The 13,985-nt window shown below is 59.8% G+C and overlaps 1 protein-coding gene across 1 annotated transcript in view; it reads right to left on the bottom strand.

The window, feature by feature from the left end:
* WNT4 (Wnt family member 4) overlaps positions 1-12,147 on the bottom strand; it is a 28,332-nt gene extending 16,185 nt beyond the window's left edge. The window contains exon 1 of the mRNA XM_082372765.1: positions 11,944-12,147. Coding sequence (XP_082228891.1) covers positions 11,944-12,020 — 77 coding nt within the window. The 5' untranslated portion in view covers positions 12,021-12,147. The remainder of the gene's footprint in view (positions 1-11,943) is intronic.
* Positions 12,148-13,985: the final 1,838 nt, after the last annotated feature.

The raw sequence follows: 13,985 nt of genomic DNA, 5'->3' as shown, positions 1-13,985 counted from the left end.
TGTGAGTGCCCACTGGGGATGTTTCTTTCCAAGTTCCAAGGAATCTGATTCTGGGACCCTCTCTCCTCCTCAAAGCTGTGGGGCCTCTCTGCATCTGGCTTTCTTGATCTGGCAATCCCACAGGCTGCTGTGAGAAGTTAACGTGACTTGACGTGGCTGGTGCATCTGGCTCTCGGCCGGCCCATCTTGGGTGCGCCGTAGCTGTGAGGATCTCGCCCTTCCCTGGCAGCTCGGGCTGGTGGGAGGTGGGTGGTCTCGGGCTGAGGCAGTCCCACCTCCCCTCACTTTTCCTGAATTCCTTGCCTCCCGGGAGCCTCACGGTCTTCTCTACCAGGTCCTGCCCAGAGGATGCACAGAGGCTGGTAGTGTCCCGACGAGGCCTGGGCAGAAGCCTGAGCTTCTCAGAAGGGAGACAAAGGTGGGAAGATGGCTGGGGGTCCGGGGAGGGTGTATCTGCAAGGGGAGGGGGCTGACTTGGCTCCTCAGCTCTACCTAGGTGCATCCCCCGCCTCTGCCAGCTATGGAGCTAGTCCCACCTGGCGCTTTTGGCCTGCAGGGGGCACCAAGAGCCCGGCTACTGGCCGTGGGCCAGGTCCACGTTTGGGAAGCCATGGGTGAGGGGACTAGCAACTGGGCCTAAAGCTGGATCCTTTCCTGCTCAGATGGCAGGGTTGGTCTCTAGGAGAAGGTGGGGCCCCCTATTCCCTCTGTGACATGGGGGCACAGAGCTAGCCTGTCCCCATCTCAGCCTCTGCTCCCTCTGTGCCCTGCCAAGGGGCCAGGTGGGGCTGTGCTGGGCCCTGGCTTCTGTGTTCAAGGCAGGGGTTCTCTGGGCAGGAGGAACAAGCTGGGGAGGCCTGGCTGAGCCACCAACCCACTGTGGGACCTTGGGCAAGTCCCCGCCCCACTTGGAGCCTGTCTCCTCACGGTACCATAAATGAATGGGTCTGTGTCAGAGTCCGCTGGGATGGGGGGGTGGGTTCAAGCCTCAAAGTCCCCCTGGCCCCATGCCAGGCAGATAGACGGAGCCCCTGCCATTGAAGAGGCGTGAGATGGGCCAGAGGGGCCACCCACCGCTGCCTCCCGTAAGCTCAGGACTCAACGAGGGACACGGGCTGAAATAACAGTAATAGGGATTTAGGGGTGAGCTGCTGGCCTGCCACGGGTGTGAGTCACCGGGACGGCTTCCAGGAAGAGGCTGAGAACCCTCTTCCGCTGAGGAGTGTCCCTGCCCCCAAGGTTGGCACCAATGCCCACCGCCCCCGGCCCCTGCCTTCATCTGGCTCCACAGCTGTCCCCTTCCATGCCACAGGAGGCAGGGCCCCAACTCACTCTGGTTCTCTTAGATCCCAGGGTCTTGCCTGGGAAGGGCTGGGTATCAGAACTGGAAATGGAACTGGGAATGGAGTGGGGAGAGTTAGGACCCCAGACATCACGCGCCCTTGCCCACAATGCTTGCTCGTTCTGGTATCTGGTTAGGGTGCCTGGCCTCATTTTACAGATGAGCAAACTGAGGCCCAGAGAGGTGGAGTGACTCCCCAAAGTCACACAGCTAGTGAGTGGCAAAGCTGGAACGCAAACCCAGCTCAAACTGGGACCTCTCTTTCCCCTGTACCCTGGTTGTGGATCTGCCTTGTTTGACAGCGGCAGGGGGCTAACACCACCCTCGGTGTCACGTCCAGTCCGTGGCCTCCTCGATGCCTAGCACAGGGTGTGGCACCTAGAAGGTGCTCAATACATGCTTGCAGCATAAATGGATGGCTCTGTCCTGACTAGGTCCCCTCTGCTCCCCTCCTGGCAGAGGGCTCAGGGTTGGGGGCGGGGCGGTGAGGGGAGAAAGTGGAGGCTCTGTGGCTTTTTGGTCTGCTGAGGACTTGGAGACCCTTAGGGGCAAGGCCCAGCTGGTTCCAGGGGCCTCAGGAATCCCCTCTCTGCACCCTCAGGTGGCTCAACCTTTCCTCCAGAGACACGCGTGCCACTTGCTGACCAGGAGCCGGGCCCGGCTCAAATGTCAACTGCACAAGCCATTCCTGGAGGAGACCAAGAGCCTGGGCGTGTGCGGGGGTGCTGATTGCGTTGCGCTGGGCCGGCCTGTGGAGGGCCCCGGCCATCCCTGCTTCTTCTCTCATTCTGGTTGCATCGCCCCAATTTAGGCTTCTTCCTGCCACTGCTGAGCACAGGCTTAGCCATTTGCTACCCGCTGCCCCGGCCACGCAGGACTCCAGCCACAGCCGTGCCATCGATCAGGTTACCCCCCAACCCCGGGCCGCCCCGCTGCCAGGCAGCTCGTGCCCTGTCTTCTCCAGCGGGGGCTCCGGTCCTTCAGGCTCCTCCCAGGAGGCCCTCCCCACGCCCGGCCCGTGCCTGCAGCCTGCGAGGCTGGAGGGCCCTGGCCCTGCCAGGGAGATCAGATCCTCTCGGCCACCTGCTGTTTTCATTAGAAACTAAAATTAGCTGGGCTTGTCCCAAGCTTTTCCAGGTTTGCTTGCTTTTCAAAAAAAATATACAAATTCCTAGAGGAAAATCCGCACCTCTTCGTGACTCCTGCCCAGCTCTTGCTCTGCGCGTCAAGAGGACAGGGGACGGGAAATAGCTGGAGCGTTTGGGAGGCCAAGCAGATCAGCGTCGTGGGTCCTGGCCCCACGGTCTCCAGGTGGGGGCTGGGACGCCAGCCCAGGCCTCTCTACCCCCTCCCTCTGGCCTCCCCACCCGGCCCGGCCACATTTAGAGCCTCCTCAGGAGCGGTCGTGCCTGCCGGCGACACCAGGGAGGAAGGAGGCCAGGCGGCAGGAGGAGGAGCCGGAAGGAAATGAGCCCCTGATGAGCCGAGAGCCGCCTGGGGAGACGTGGCCGGGTGAGGACGAGAGGGACCCAGACCCATCCGGGACTGTGTGCTCGTGGCAGGCGGGGCGCACCTGGTTCCCCAGGAGCCTTCCACACCCGCAGTTGTTCTCAGACCTTTGAGGGTTTCTGTACCCGTGGTCTTAGTCTCCTGCTGTCCTCTTCCCTACAGTGTCCCGGTCCCAGAGACTCTTATCCCTTCGCGTGGCAGGCAGCGTGGTGCGCTGTGCAGGAGAGAGGGACCGTCTGGGTCAGCGTCCCATCTCTGTGTTACTGAGGCAAGAGAGGGAACATCTTTGAGCCTCAGTGTCTTCACCTCTAGAATGGGGAGAATAGTTCTGATCTCAGGAGGCTTAAGCGAATTAAATAGCCACATAGGAGGCACTCTTCCCCTGTTGGCAACAGTATTACATAATCATCATTAAGATGTTTATCATCATCACTGCCCTCTCCAAGCCTCTTCATAGTCCATTGAGCTGGACCCTCTTCTGGACCCCAGAGAGTTCTGCTCGTTTGTCTTCTTTGGCTTGGTTCCATCAGCTCTCTTCCACCTGGGTTCCCAGCCTGTTTTTCAGCTGAGCACTCCGGAGGGCAGGGCACACGCCCATGGGGCACAGTGGATCACTTCAGCCTCGATCCCAACTGTCGATTTTTTTTTTTTTTGGCCACGCAGCATTCGGGATCCCAGTTCCCTGACCAGCGATCGAACCCGTGCCCCCGGCAGTGGGAGTGTGGAGTCTTAACCACTGGACCACCAGGGAAGTACCCCCAACTGTAGATTCTTGATAGTCCCTGGATGGAGTATGCAGAATTAGAGAACGTATTTCCAGTGATTCTGGCCCATCAGGTGGATCCTCCAAGGACTGGGAGTATGAGGGATGGGATGGGGGGCAATGGTCCTGTTAGGAGATTAGGAGCTGGGGACACTGGGGTGAGGAGGGCAGGGACAGTGGGGACCTAGGACTAGCTCAGGTGTGCCCAGGGGACTTGGAAACCGTTCATGGCACTAGATGACTAGAAGAAAGGGACCTCATGTCCCTTGTCACTTGTGCTCTTCAAACAACAGCCACATGCTTTACTATATCCTTATATGGATATATATCCATATATCCATGCAGGGTTGTCCAGGTGGGTATCATCCCCTCCATTTTTAAAAAAAAATAAATTTATTTATTTTTGGCTCTGTTGGGTCTTCGTTGCTGCGCAAACGCCTTCTCTAGTTGCGGTGAGCAGGGGTTACTCTTTGTTGTGGTACGTGGTCTTCTCACTGTGGTGGCTTCTCTTGTTGTGGAGCACGAGCTGTAGGTGTGCGGGCTTCAGTAGTTGTGGCTCACGGGCTCTAGAGCACAGGCTCAGTAGTTGTGGCACACGGGCTTAGTTGCTCCGCGGCAGGTGGGATCTTCCAGGACCAGGTCTCGAACCCGTGTCCCCTGCATTGGCAGGCGGATTCTTAACCACTGCGCCACCAAGGAAGCCCCATCCCCTCCATTTTACAGATGAGGAAACTGAGGTTCAGAGAGGCATGTGTTCAAGGCCGTGTCAGTGGTGGTCAGGATTTGAAAACAGGTCATACTGGCTCCTAAGCCCGGGCTGGCTGATCAGGCTCCAGAGATGGCCCAGGGCATCGAGGGCATGATGGTTTGGCATCAGTGGACAATGATTTGAGGAAGGTGGTCTTCTTCTTCGATTGATGAGTCTTTCTAGAGCCCCATGTCTCTTCTGAACTATGGTGAAGGCATCTTTCAGGGCTGCTTTCAGGAGTGAGGGGTGCTGGGGAGGGCAATGTCTCAGGGGTTATGTGGCTGCCTGGACAGCATCCGGGCCGGTGGTCTCTGCAGCTACTCAGGCCATGGAAGGAGTTGCTGTCACTGGCCTGAACCCCCTGGAGGGGCAGCCAGCGAGGAGGGGCTGGCCTTGGAGACATTCCCAGTGGTGGTGGGGTGGCGGGTGCTGCCTCCACGCCACCTTCTTCCCAGATGTAGCATAACTCTAGAGTTCTCAATGCCCAGGTCACGTTCTCTCTGTCCCCAGTGCATTTCCCCAGCTGGGGGGAAATGACAGCCTCCTCTGGAGCCCAAGGCCCCACTCCTGTACCTTAGGGTGCTAATTCCCCCTCTACCTGTCTCCTGGGATCCCTAGCTCCCTTTACTCCCCATCCGCAGAAGCCTCAGCACCCGTATTTTCCGTCTCTTGACATCCCAGTTTCCATTATTTTCAGCTCCTTAGATTTCTTTCCTGTCCCCCACCTCTTATTTGGGAGCCCCCCCATTTCCCATCTCACAGTATTTGTTCCCAGGGGAGCTGGTGGCTGACTCAGGGCCAGGAAGTAGCCTCTCAGACCTGAACTTGGATGGTTCCAGAGCTGTGCCAGAGGTGAGAATTCTTCTCTCTCTGGGGCAGGTGTGCTTGTGGGGTGAGTGGGTGTCGAATTTAAGGCACTTCCTCACCTTGCCTTGCCCCCCTAATTTACCAACAGAGAGCTTCTCCCTTGCAAAGAACCCATCCAACCCTCATCCCCAGGGTACCTTTCTTGCCCTTGGAGCCATCGAACCATTGCACTGTCCTCCCTAGCTCGGCTGAGGGAGCCCTGGGGATGAGGACCAGGGAGGCATGGGGAAGCTGCATGAGCTGTCCAGGGCCGGCGCTGGCTTCCTGGAGTGAGGCTCATGCTCTGGTGGCTTCAGGTTTCTAGCGAGTTCCTTGGCCTTGGTGCACCCCTTCTAAAGGCCCAGTCCTGGGAGAGCCTGTGGCTGAGCCCGCACGCCCACCCCAACAGGGCGGATGGGAAAACGTGGGTTCCTCCCTCGTTGCTCATCACCTCCAGCAGAGATGACTGGCTAGGTGTATGGGCTGCAGCTCTGCTTTCACCTGCTGCAGGGAAAGTTCTGGGAAGACAGTCAGGAGACCTGGGGTAGAGTTCCAGCTCTACCACTAATATGCTCTGTGACCCCCAAGTGCCTAGCACGGTGCCTGACGGAGCGTAGGTCTGGACAAGTAAGTGCTTGACATGACTGAATAGGGCTTACCCGGCACTCACTCTCCTGCTTGGAGGCTCTGTGTCCCGGGAGCGGGCAGAGCTGATCACTTCTGAGACCCCCTCTGACTCTGATGGCTGTGATTCCGCCCTCTATGCCTGGGGTGCCAGGAAAGCAGGGCATCACTGACTCAAGAGGAATACCCTGCTGGCTCCAGTCCTTGGCAAAGAGTTCCTGGGACCCAACCCTGCGATGATATGACTTGTGTGTGAACAGAGTGAGAAACAGGGTCTGAAAGCCTCCAGGGTCATGGCAGGAAAGAGGCCCCTCTAGTTTCATCAGCAATTTCATGCTGCTCCCAGTGGGCCGCTCCAAAGTTCCCCCGTGAACTGCGAGCTGTCATGAGGTTCCTTCCCTCCCAGGACACATCCCTCCCTCCTTCCACCCTCCCCGCCCAGCCTCTCTTCTCAGACCAGGTCCCCTCTGGCTGTGGGGGTTCTGACTTGGCCAGGGAACTTTTAAAACAGAGTTTGGTTTCAAGTTTGCCAGGAGATGGGGGAGGTGGAGAGGGGTTTGGAGCAGGGAAGGGGGAGCTGGGGGTGGTCACGGCAGGGAGCGTGCCTTCTCCCGGGTTTGGCCGAATCACAGAAGACGCAGTTCAGGACTCAGAGATAAAACCTGGCAACTCCTGTAGAAATCTGGACAGCCACCATGGGGTCGCAGCTTCGCCTCCCAGCTGAGTTTGCCGAGCAGCTCTTGCAAGCTCCTTTGGAGCGGGGGTGACTGGGGTGGGGGCAGCTGTGACGCACCCCCAACCCCCATCAGCGGCTCCCCGGCCAACTCCGTGCCCAGTTGGCTCAGGCCAAAGCCCTTCTTCCCAGAGGGAGGAACAAGAGGAGGAGCCGTGGTACAATTGCTCAGCTTTCCAAATGCACCCACAGGGCCCGAGTTGGGCGAGTTTCAACAGGTTTGGGGAGCACTGTCTTGTCAGATGCTGAGTTGCTCAATTGCTAATCCAGGGTTGAGGGAAGAAAGTCAAGCCACAGCAGACAGCTGGGTCGTGACTGCTGCCTGAGCAAACCCCTCGGGCAGAGCCTGGTCCCGGGGCCCTGGGAAGAGGGTGAGGGGAATGAGCGCTTAGCCTGGCTCTGAGCGGGTGGCCTGGCCGGGAGCTGCGGGCCAGGACAGCGCATCTGCCGGGTGACAGCCACACGTCCTGACACCCGCTTTGGCACATCTTAGCATCACCTGAGGCTCAAGGCAGTAGAGCAGAGCCTCCCTCCCATTCGAGGTCTTTGAAAGTAGGGCATGATGTGACAGCAACTTACAACCCTCTGGAGCGAACAGGCCTGTCCTTCCTTTGTTTATCAAATGTTGACTGAGCACCTACTACATGCCAGACATATGCCAGGCACTGCGGCTGCTGAGCAGTGTTGATGCCACAGCCTCGGCCTCCAGAGGTTTATAACCTTGTAGAAGGAGCCGCATTATTAGACTATAGTTATATACAATACGAGACAGTTCTATAGGCAGGGGATAAAAACCATGAGATCTGGACATGTGAGAGCAAGTCAAGTTCAAGTCCTGCTTCTGACGTGCAGAATGTCCTTGGGGAAGTCACTGCACCTCTGGGTCTCAGAAGTGGGGCTGAAGAGAATACAGACTCCCTCCTCTGAAGGGGGAGGTGGAGAGGTTATGTGGTTCTCATAGGGAAATGGCTGTGGAAATGCTTTGTCAGCCACCGATTCTCAACCAGGGGTGATTTTGCCCTCCAGGGGACATTTGGCAATGTCTGGGGACATTTTTGGTGGTCACCTGGTTGGGGGGGGTGCTACTGGTGTCTAGTGGGTAGAGAGGCCAGGGATGCTGCTAAACGTTTTACAGTGCACAGGACGGGCCCCAAATATCAATGGTGGATTTGAGAAATCCGGGTGTAGACTGTAAAGAGCTGTGGGTGTGTAGTGATTATGATTCAATGCCCAGAGCCATGGGAGGTGATCCAAGGGGGTGGGTTTTTGCTATTTAGAAGGGAGCGAGGGATCCTTTATAGCTGGAGACTAGGCGGACACTTCTTGGGGAAGACAGACCACACCTTTACCTGTGGGGCTGGCACTGCACATCTTGGCTGGCTCTGCCCACACCTGGTCCAGCAAGTTGCACCCAGAGTGCCAGGCCTCACTCTGCTCACGGGCAGGGCAGTTACACACCTCTGCTGCGTGAGCAGGCACACGGGAGCTTGGCCCGGAGACGGAGGTGCACACCTGTGGGGAGTCAGATCCAGTGCGCAGGGAGATGCCTCCCCCAGGGGCACCGAAGGGCACTCCCAGCAGCAACTCCTCTGGCTGGCAGGATTTGCCCGGGAGCCCGGCTGGTCCCCCTGGCTCTGTGAGGCTCTTGCAGGGGCCCTGGTTGAAGAGCAGGGAGGCAGCAGCCTAGGATCCTACCTGTGTGGCCTGTGTAAGATCACAGGGTCTGGACAGCACAGTTTTGGGTAGATGGCGCTTGGGGGCAGAAGCCTGAAGGCCCGTTCCCTCCATCATCTCTGTAACCAGGGGCACAGCTCCCCCAGTTCAGTGACAGCTGCCCTCCACGTCCTGCAGCAGCCATGGCTGCAGTTTCTATCGCTGTGCCTGGCACTGTTCTCAGCGTGCCACATGCACGGGCTCTCTCTGGCCTCATCACCCCCAAGCATGGGTACCATTTTACAGATGAGGAACCCGAGGCTCAGAGAGGTTGAGTAACATGTCCAAGGTCACTACTCTTGTCGGTGGCAGACCTGGGATGGAACTGCATACAATCTGTCCTAGCCACTCTGCTGGACTACCTTTGAGTGTAGCACAGGCCCCCTGCCCTCGCCTACTGGGCCTCCACTGGGGCCCCAGCATAGTGCATCACTGCCTTTCTTCAGGAAACCCACAATGACGAAACTTTAGTTTATCTATTCTCTAACTCTTCCAGTACTTCCATTTGGGGTTCAGAACAATCTGCTGAGGATTGTGGCCCAGAGGGAAAAAGAGGCCCATCCAAGGCCACCCAGCACTGGGGACCAAGCAGGGACTGGAACCCTGGTCTCCCGACTTCCAGCATAGCCCCAGTGCCGGGGGGAACATTCAGAGACATTTATGAGTCCAGGTCTGTGGCAGAGTCCAGGCCTTCCACCGATGGACTGTTTTTATCCCTCCATCCCTCCCTCGGTGGGAGCTGCCACAAGCTGTCAACTCACTCCTGGTGCCAGACACAAGTCTAATCAACAGCTTCCAGCTTCTCTGGGCTTGCCCAGGCCTCAGGCTGCAGAGCCCTCCCATCTCCAAGCTCCATCCTGCCCAACAGCTGCACGCAGCGGGACACCTGGCCTCCCCTCCAGGCCACCCGCCCTTCGGAAACAACAGATAGCACTGGCTCTTGCAACCGGCCAGCCAGCAGACCCTGGACGGAAGCCTGACTCCAGGTATTGGAAGGGGAGTGGACACCCAGGCCTTGCCCCTCTGAGAGTGCTGCCAGCCATCCTCTTGTGGCCAGACCTCCAGCGTGGCTCACACTTGAAAAAACACAGTGCCAGCTACCATGCCTGGATGGACATCTGCCCGCCAGAAGCTTTTCCTTCTAGAGGCAGCTTTTGGGTCAGATGCCTCTGTCATTTACTAGCTAGGTGACTCGGGGCAATTACCTCTGTGATCCCCAATTTTCTCATATGTAAAATGGGATTCAGATGTTGTCAGGATTTAGATAGTACAGGGGGAGCTACTATAATCTTTATTGTCATGATTCTACAACCTCCAGGCCAAGTCCCCTCCATGACTGCTCCAGCTCACACTCAACTCTTTCCTCTGATAGCAATAGCATGTTCATGGTCTCATCCATTCGTGATCTGCTTTTATCTTGTCTTCCTCTTGGAGACCAGGCTGTGATATCTATTTCCCCCAGAGCTGGACCAGTCCCTGGCCTGGGGATGGACCCTGTCTTGGAATGTGCCCAGAGATCTCTTCTCCATCATAGCCTCTCTGGTTTGGCAGCGTCCTGGGAAGCCCCTTGTTCTTCCTGCCTTGGGCTGAGCAGAGAGACCCTTGGCTCGAAGCCCAGGGTGGAGCAGGAGTGAGCTGGGTCATCCAGAGACCTGCTTCGTGGCAACCTGAACCATCACGGCTGCAGAGAACAGGTTTGCCAACCTCTCTTCTCTCGAGAAGGCCGCCGCTCCTCACCCCATCCCCCCCACGGCGCAGCACGAGAACTGAGCTGTTGGAATTCCCCATGGTTTGCGTGACCCAAAGCTGGGGCTGCCTCCCTGGCTGGGATTTCGGGCTGGGATGTGGCTGAGGGTGGGTGGTGACACCACCTGGGCCACACTGGCTCAACCTTGGGACGGCTTCAGGGAAGGGCGTGTGTCACTGGCTGGGAGTCAGAGCACCTGGGTTCAGTTCTCAGCTCTGAGTTTGAGCAAGTAGCTTCCCCTCCTGGGGCCTCAGTTTCCTCATCTGTAAAATGAGCCAAAATGCTAGATGCTCTTTGAAGGACTTTCCACTGTGGATGTCACGCTCTTTCCCTATGGCCTGGGTCAGACCCTTGAACTGCCGCTTCCTCCTCTGCCTTTCAGTGGCCTTCAGCCCTGGGCCGGTCATACCCAGTTCTTGCTTACGCTCGCTTTGGAGACCCCGGCTCTGAACCCATGCTTTCCAGAGTCAGCTCCAGGGACCCCGGACTTCCCCAAGTCCAAATCAGCTCCCCTCCTCGGCTCTGCGACCCAGGCCCCTCTCAGGGGGACGGCCTGCTAGGGGGTAGTGGGAGGGAGGTAGTGGTGCCCTGGTTTTTGTACACTTTGCCACTGCCCCTGAAGTGTTAATCAAATTAAGTCTCCAAGAAAAACAAAAGCTCCGCAGCCACTTCAGCCTGCCTTGGAGTCGCTCACTCTTGCTCTCAGAACAGCTGGGAGAATTCCACATCACCTCCGTCCCCCAAGCCCTGGGTGGCTCTGACCCCAACGAACACACTCCTTCCAGCCTGCGGGGCCCTGGCGGCTGCAATGACCTCATAGCAACAGCCATTGGACACTCGGGGCAATTTCATGGGAGATATTTGTTCTTTGGTCTTGATGCAGAGAGAATTTTTTTTCCTCTCCTGCTGTCTCCATGGAAACCCCAGCTACACTGTTGGCTATCCCCCTTCCCACCTCATGCTTTTCAGATCAATATTGGATCTTGGCTCCCCACTGGCTGCCCACAGCCGATGGGGGCAGAGCTCTGCGCAGAAGGAATTGGGACCAGGGTTAAGCCTGGGACTGGGGGAATGGTCACTGAGGGAGATGAAGAAGGGGTCCAGGGTCCTCTTGCTTCCCTGTTCACCCACTTATGGAAGCTCATCCTTTAGAATCCCCCCACCCCCCGAGCCAATCTTCCCAGGGAGTCCCCTGAGTCAGGCCCAGTCAAGGAGAAACAGACAGGTCACCAGCGGTCACTACCCCTCCCTCCTTAGGTGAGACTGAGGGAGGTGGAGGGCTGCTGTGCTCTTTAAGGTCTGGACGGAGTTTCTTCCTGCCCCAGGGAGAACCAAGGCCGTCCAGCGTCGGCTGCGGTCTCTCGGATGCTGGGCGTCCCGTCCCTTCCCTCCTTCTCTCCCGGCTCCCGCCCCCCAAGCAGAAACAGGTCTCTGCACGCCTCCAGCCCAGCCCGCAGCGCCGCGCGGGGCAGCTCGGCGCGGGGAACTCGCCCCTGGACTTCTGGGGATTAACCTGTTATTAGGAGCCAGGGTTCTTCCCCGTAATGGGCTTCCTCGGCGACCTGTCAGCCCAGCCCGGTCTGCGCCCCGCGCCCGGCACCCCACGCCGGCCGCGGTCCCGCTCTCGCACCCCTTGCGCTCTCGGGCTCCCGAGGCCGCCTAGGGGTGCGGAAGCCGCCGCCACCCTTGCAGCCTCTGGGCTGGGACGCGGGCAGAGGGGTGTCCGGAGGGAGGCCCGGGCGGTGTCGGCTGCAGTGCTGAGGGCGAACGAGCCTCGCGTCCCGCGGCCGAGACACCTGCCGGGCGCCCCCGCGCCCGCTGCCCCGCGCTGCCTGGCACCGACTGCTGCCCCCGGGGCCTGCGCCGCCCCGCCCCGCCCGGCCCCCGCCCGGCCCAGCCGGGTCCCGGCCCGACTTACAGCCAGTTGCTCGCGGCGGCCGAGAAGACGGCGAAGACCAGGAGGCGCAGCGAACGCAGGCACGAGCGGGGACTCATGGTGCCGCCGCGGGCGCCCGGCCCCGGGCAGCGGCTGCGGCCGCTGGGGGCCTCCCGTCGGGGCGGCAGGTGGGCGCCCCGCGGGCTGGCTGGGGCGCGGCGCCGGGCGCGGGCCGGGGCGCGCGCGCGCGGCGGGGCTCTGCCTCCGTGCCTGCCGGCAGCCCTGCCCGCTGCTGCGCCCGCTGCCCGGCGCGGACCAGACTGTCAGCGCCGCCCCAGAGCCGGGATGCGGCGACGGCGGCGGAGGGAGGCGGGCGGCCGGGGGGGCGGGCCGGGGGCGGGCCGAGGATGGGGTTACCTGGGCGGGCCCAGCGGCCCGGGACACCCCCCGGGGGCGGGCCGGAGTGGCGGCGGCCGCGGCCGCCGTGGCCCGCAGGACTGGCTTCTCCGGGGGCCTCCCCGGCCGGGCGCCCGAGAGGACTTGGGGCCGGAGTCCGCTCCAGGCACGCCTGGCTGCGCGTCGCCTAGCTCGGCCGGGCTAGAGGCGCGGCGACCCAGCTGCCCGGTCCCCGCCCGAGCCTGGGGGACAGGCGGGCACAGCTCCCCCAGCCCGCCGCTGCGGGCACTGCAGCGCCGCCCTCTCCGTCCCGCCTCGCCCCCCGCCGGCGCCTCGGAACCCGACCCCGGCCCGACCGTGGCGGACTGGCCCGAGCGCGGCTGCCGCTCGCGCGCACCCAGCCGCTTGCGCTCCGGGCGCCAGGAGCTGCGTACCCGGGCTGCGCACCAAGGAGTTCGGTGCCGCCCGGCCGCCCCCCGCCAGGCCCCTCCCTGCCTCCCGGCCGGCGCGTCCTCTGGCCCAGCCCCTCCCTGGCGCTCACCTCCCTCCAGCCTTCCGGGAGCTGGACGGGGCCTCCCCAGCTTCGGGCAGCTTGGGACAGTGGCCGGAGACTGCCGGAATCCGAAACCTCGCTTCTGGCTGGCCACAAGATCTGGGCGCGCCCTAAGCAGCAGGGTCTTGACCGAGCCCCTTACCTCTCCAGTCCTCCGTTTTCTCCTCCAAGAAATGGACATAAGACCTGGGGGTTGTGAGGATGGAAGGAGATTAGGGAAGGTCTCTTTAGCACACTCTCCAAGTCTTGCTTTGCGTTTGCGTTTTCTGTGTGCTTGTTTTATTTATCCTTCCAGATCCGGCAGATCAGCCCCTAGCTGGCACAGCGTGGGTGGCTGCAATGTTTGTGGAATGAATGAATGAAATGAAATGGGCTGCAGCCTGTGCCTCCCTGGTGCGAAGTGCTCAGTTCCATACCTTACTGACCGGTGAGAGCTATTTGCCCATCCCCAGGTCACGCCCTCTCCAGGTCCCTGATCTAATTGTGTCCTTCCTCACCCTACCTTAGCCTGGGTACCAGAGCCTCTCAGGACTGGAGAGATCTCTTGTCTAAATGGGGGAAACGAAGGCCCAGAGAGGGGCAGGGAGCTGCCCACCTCACTCGGGTTGGGGCAGAGCCGTAGACCAGGCTCACACCCTCACCCCTGACACTGTGCTCTTCACTGTTTTAGGGGCAAGAGGTTTGCTCCCACGTAGATGGTCACGTTTGGGTGCCAGGAGGGTGCCCTTCACTCCATGGAGTCCCCTGGGCTCAGCACAGAGGAGGGACTCAGTAACCATTTGGTGTTGAGAGTGGGCAGGAGGTGGCAGGGATTTGTGGGGCTGAGCAAGAGTACAGGTGGAGGTTCACATACCATATGTCTAAATATTTGCAAGTTATAAATCAAGCTAACAAAATGTGAAATAAAATATGTTCTATTCTCCTACCTTGACAAGCACACTTTCATAACAACCTGGAAGGCTAGCTCTGAATGTAGAATTCTCAGACTCCTCAGAGCCTGCACTGGAGCATGGTGGTGCAGGGGCCCTGTGCACACACGTGTGAACATCTCAGCCTGCATACACAAGCTCGGACCACCCCACCCCACCTCCAAGAGAGCTGCCCCTGGCCACCCCTCGGCCGCAGGGCAGGGCAT

This window comes from Balaenoptera borealis (genome assembly GCF_965194805.1).
Source record: "Balaenoptera borealis genome assembly, chromosome: 1".
NCBI lineage: Eukaryota > Metazoa > Chordata > Mammalia > Artiodactyla > Balaenopteridae > Balaenoptera > Balaenoptera borealis.
The sequence above is the reverse complement of the archived record's forward strand: the minus strand, read 5'-3'. Positions and strand labels throughout refer to the sequence as shown.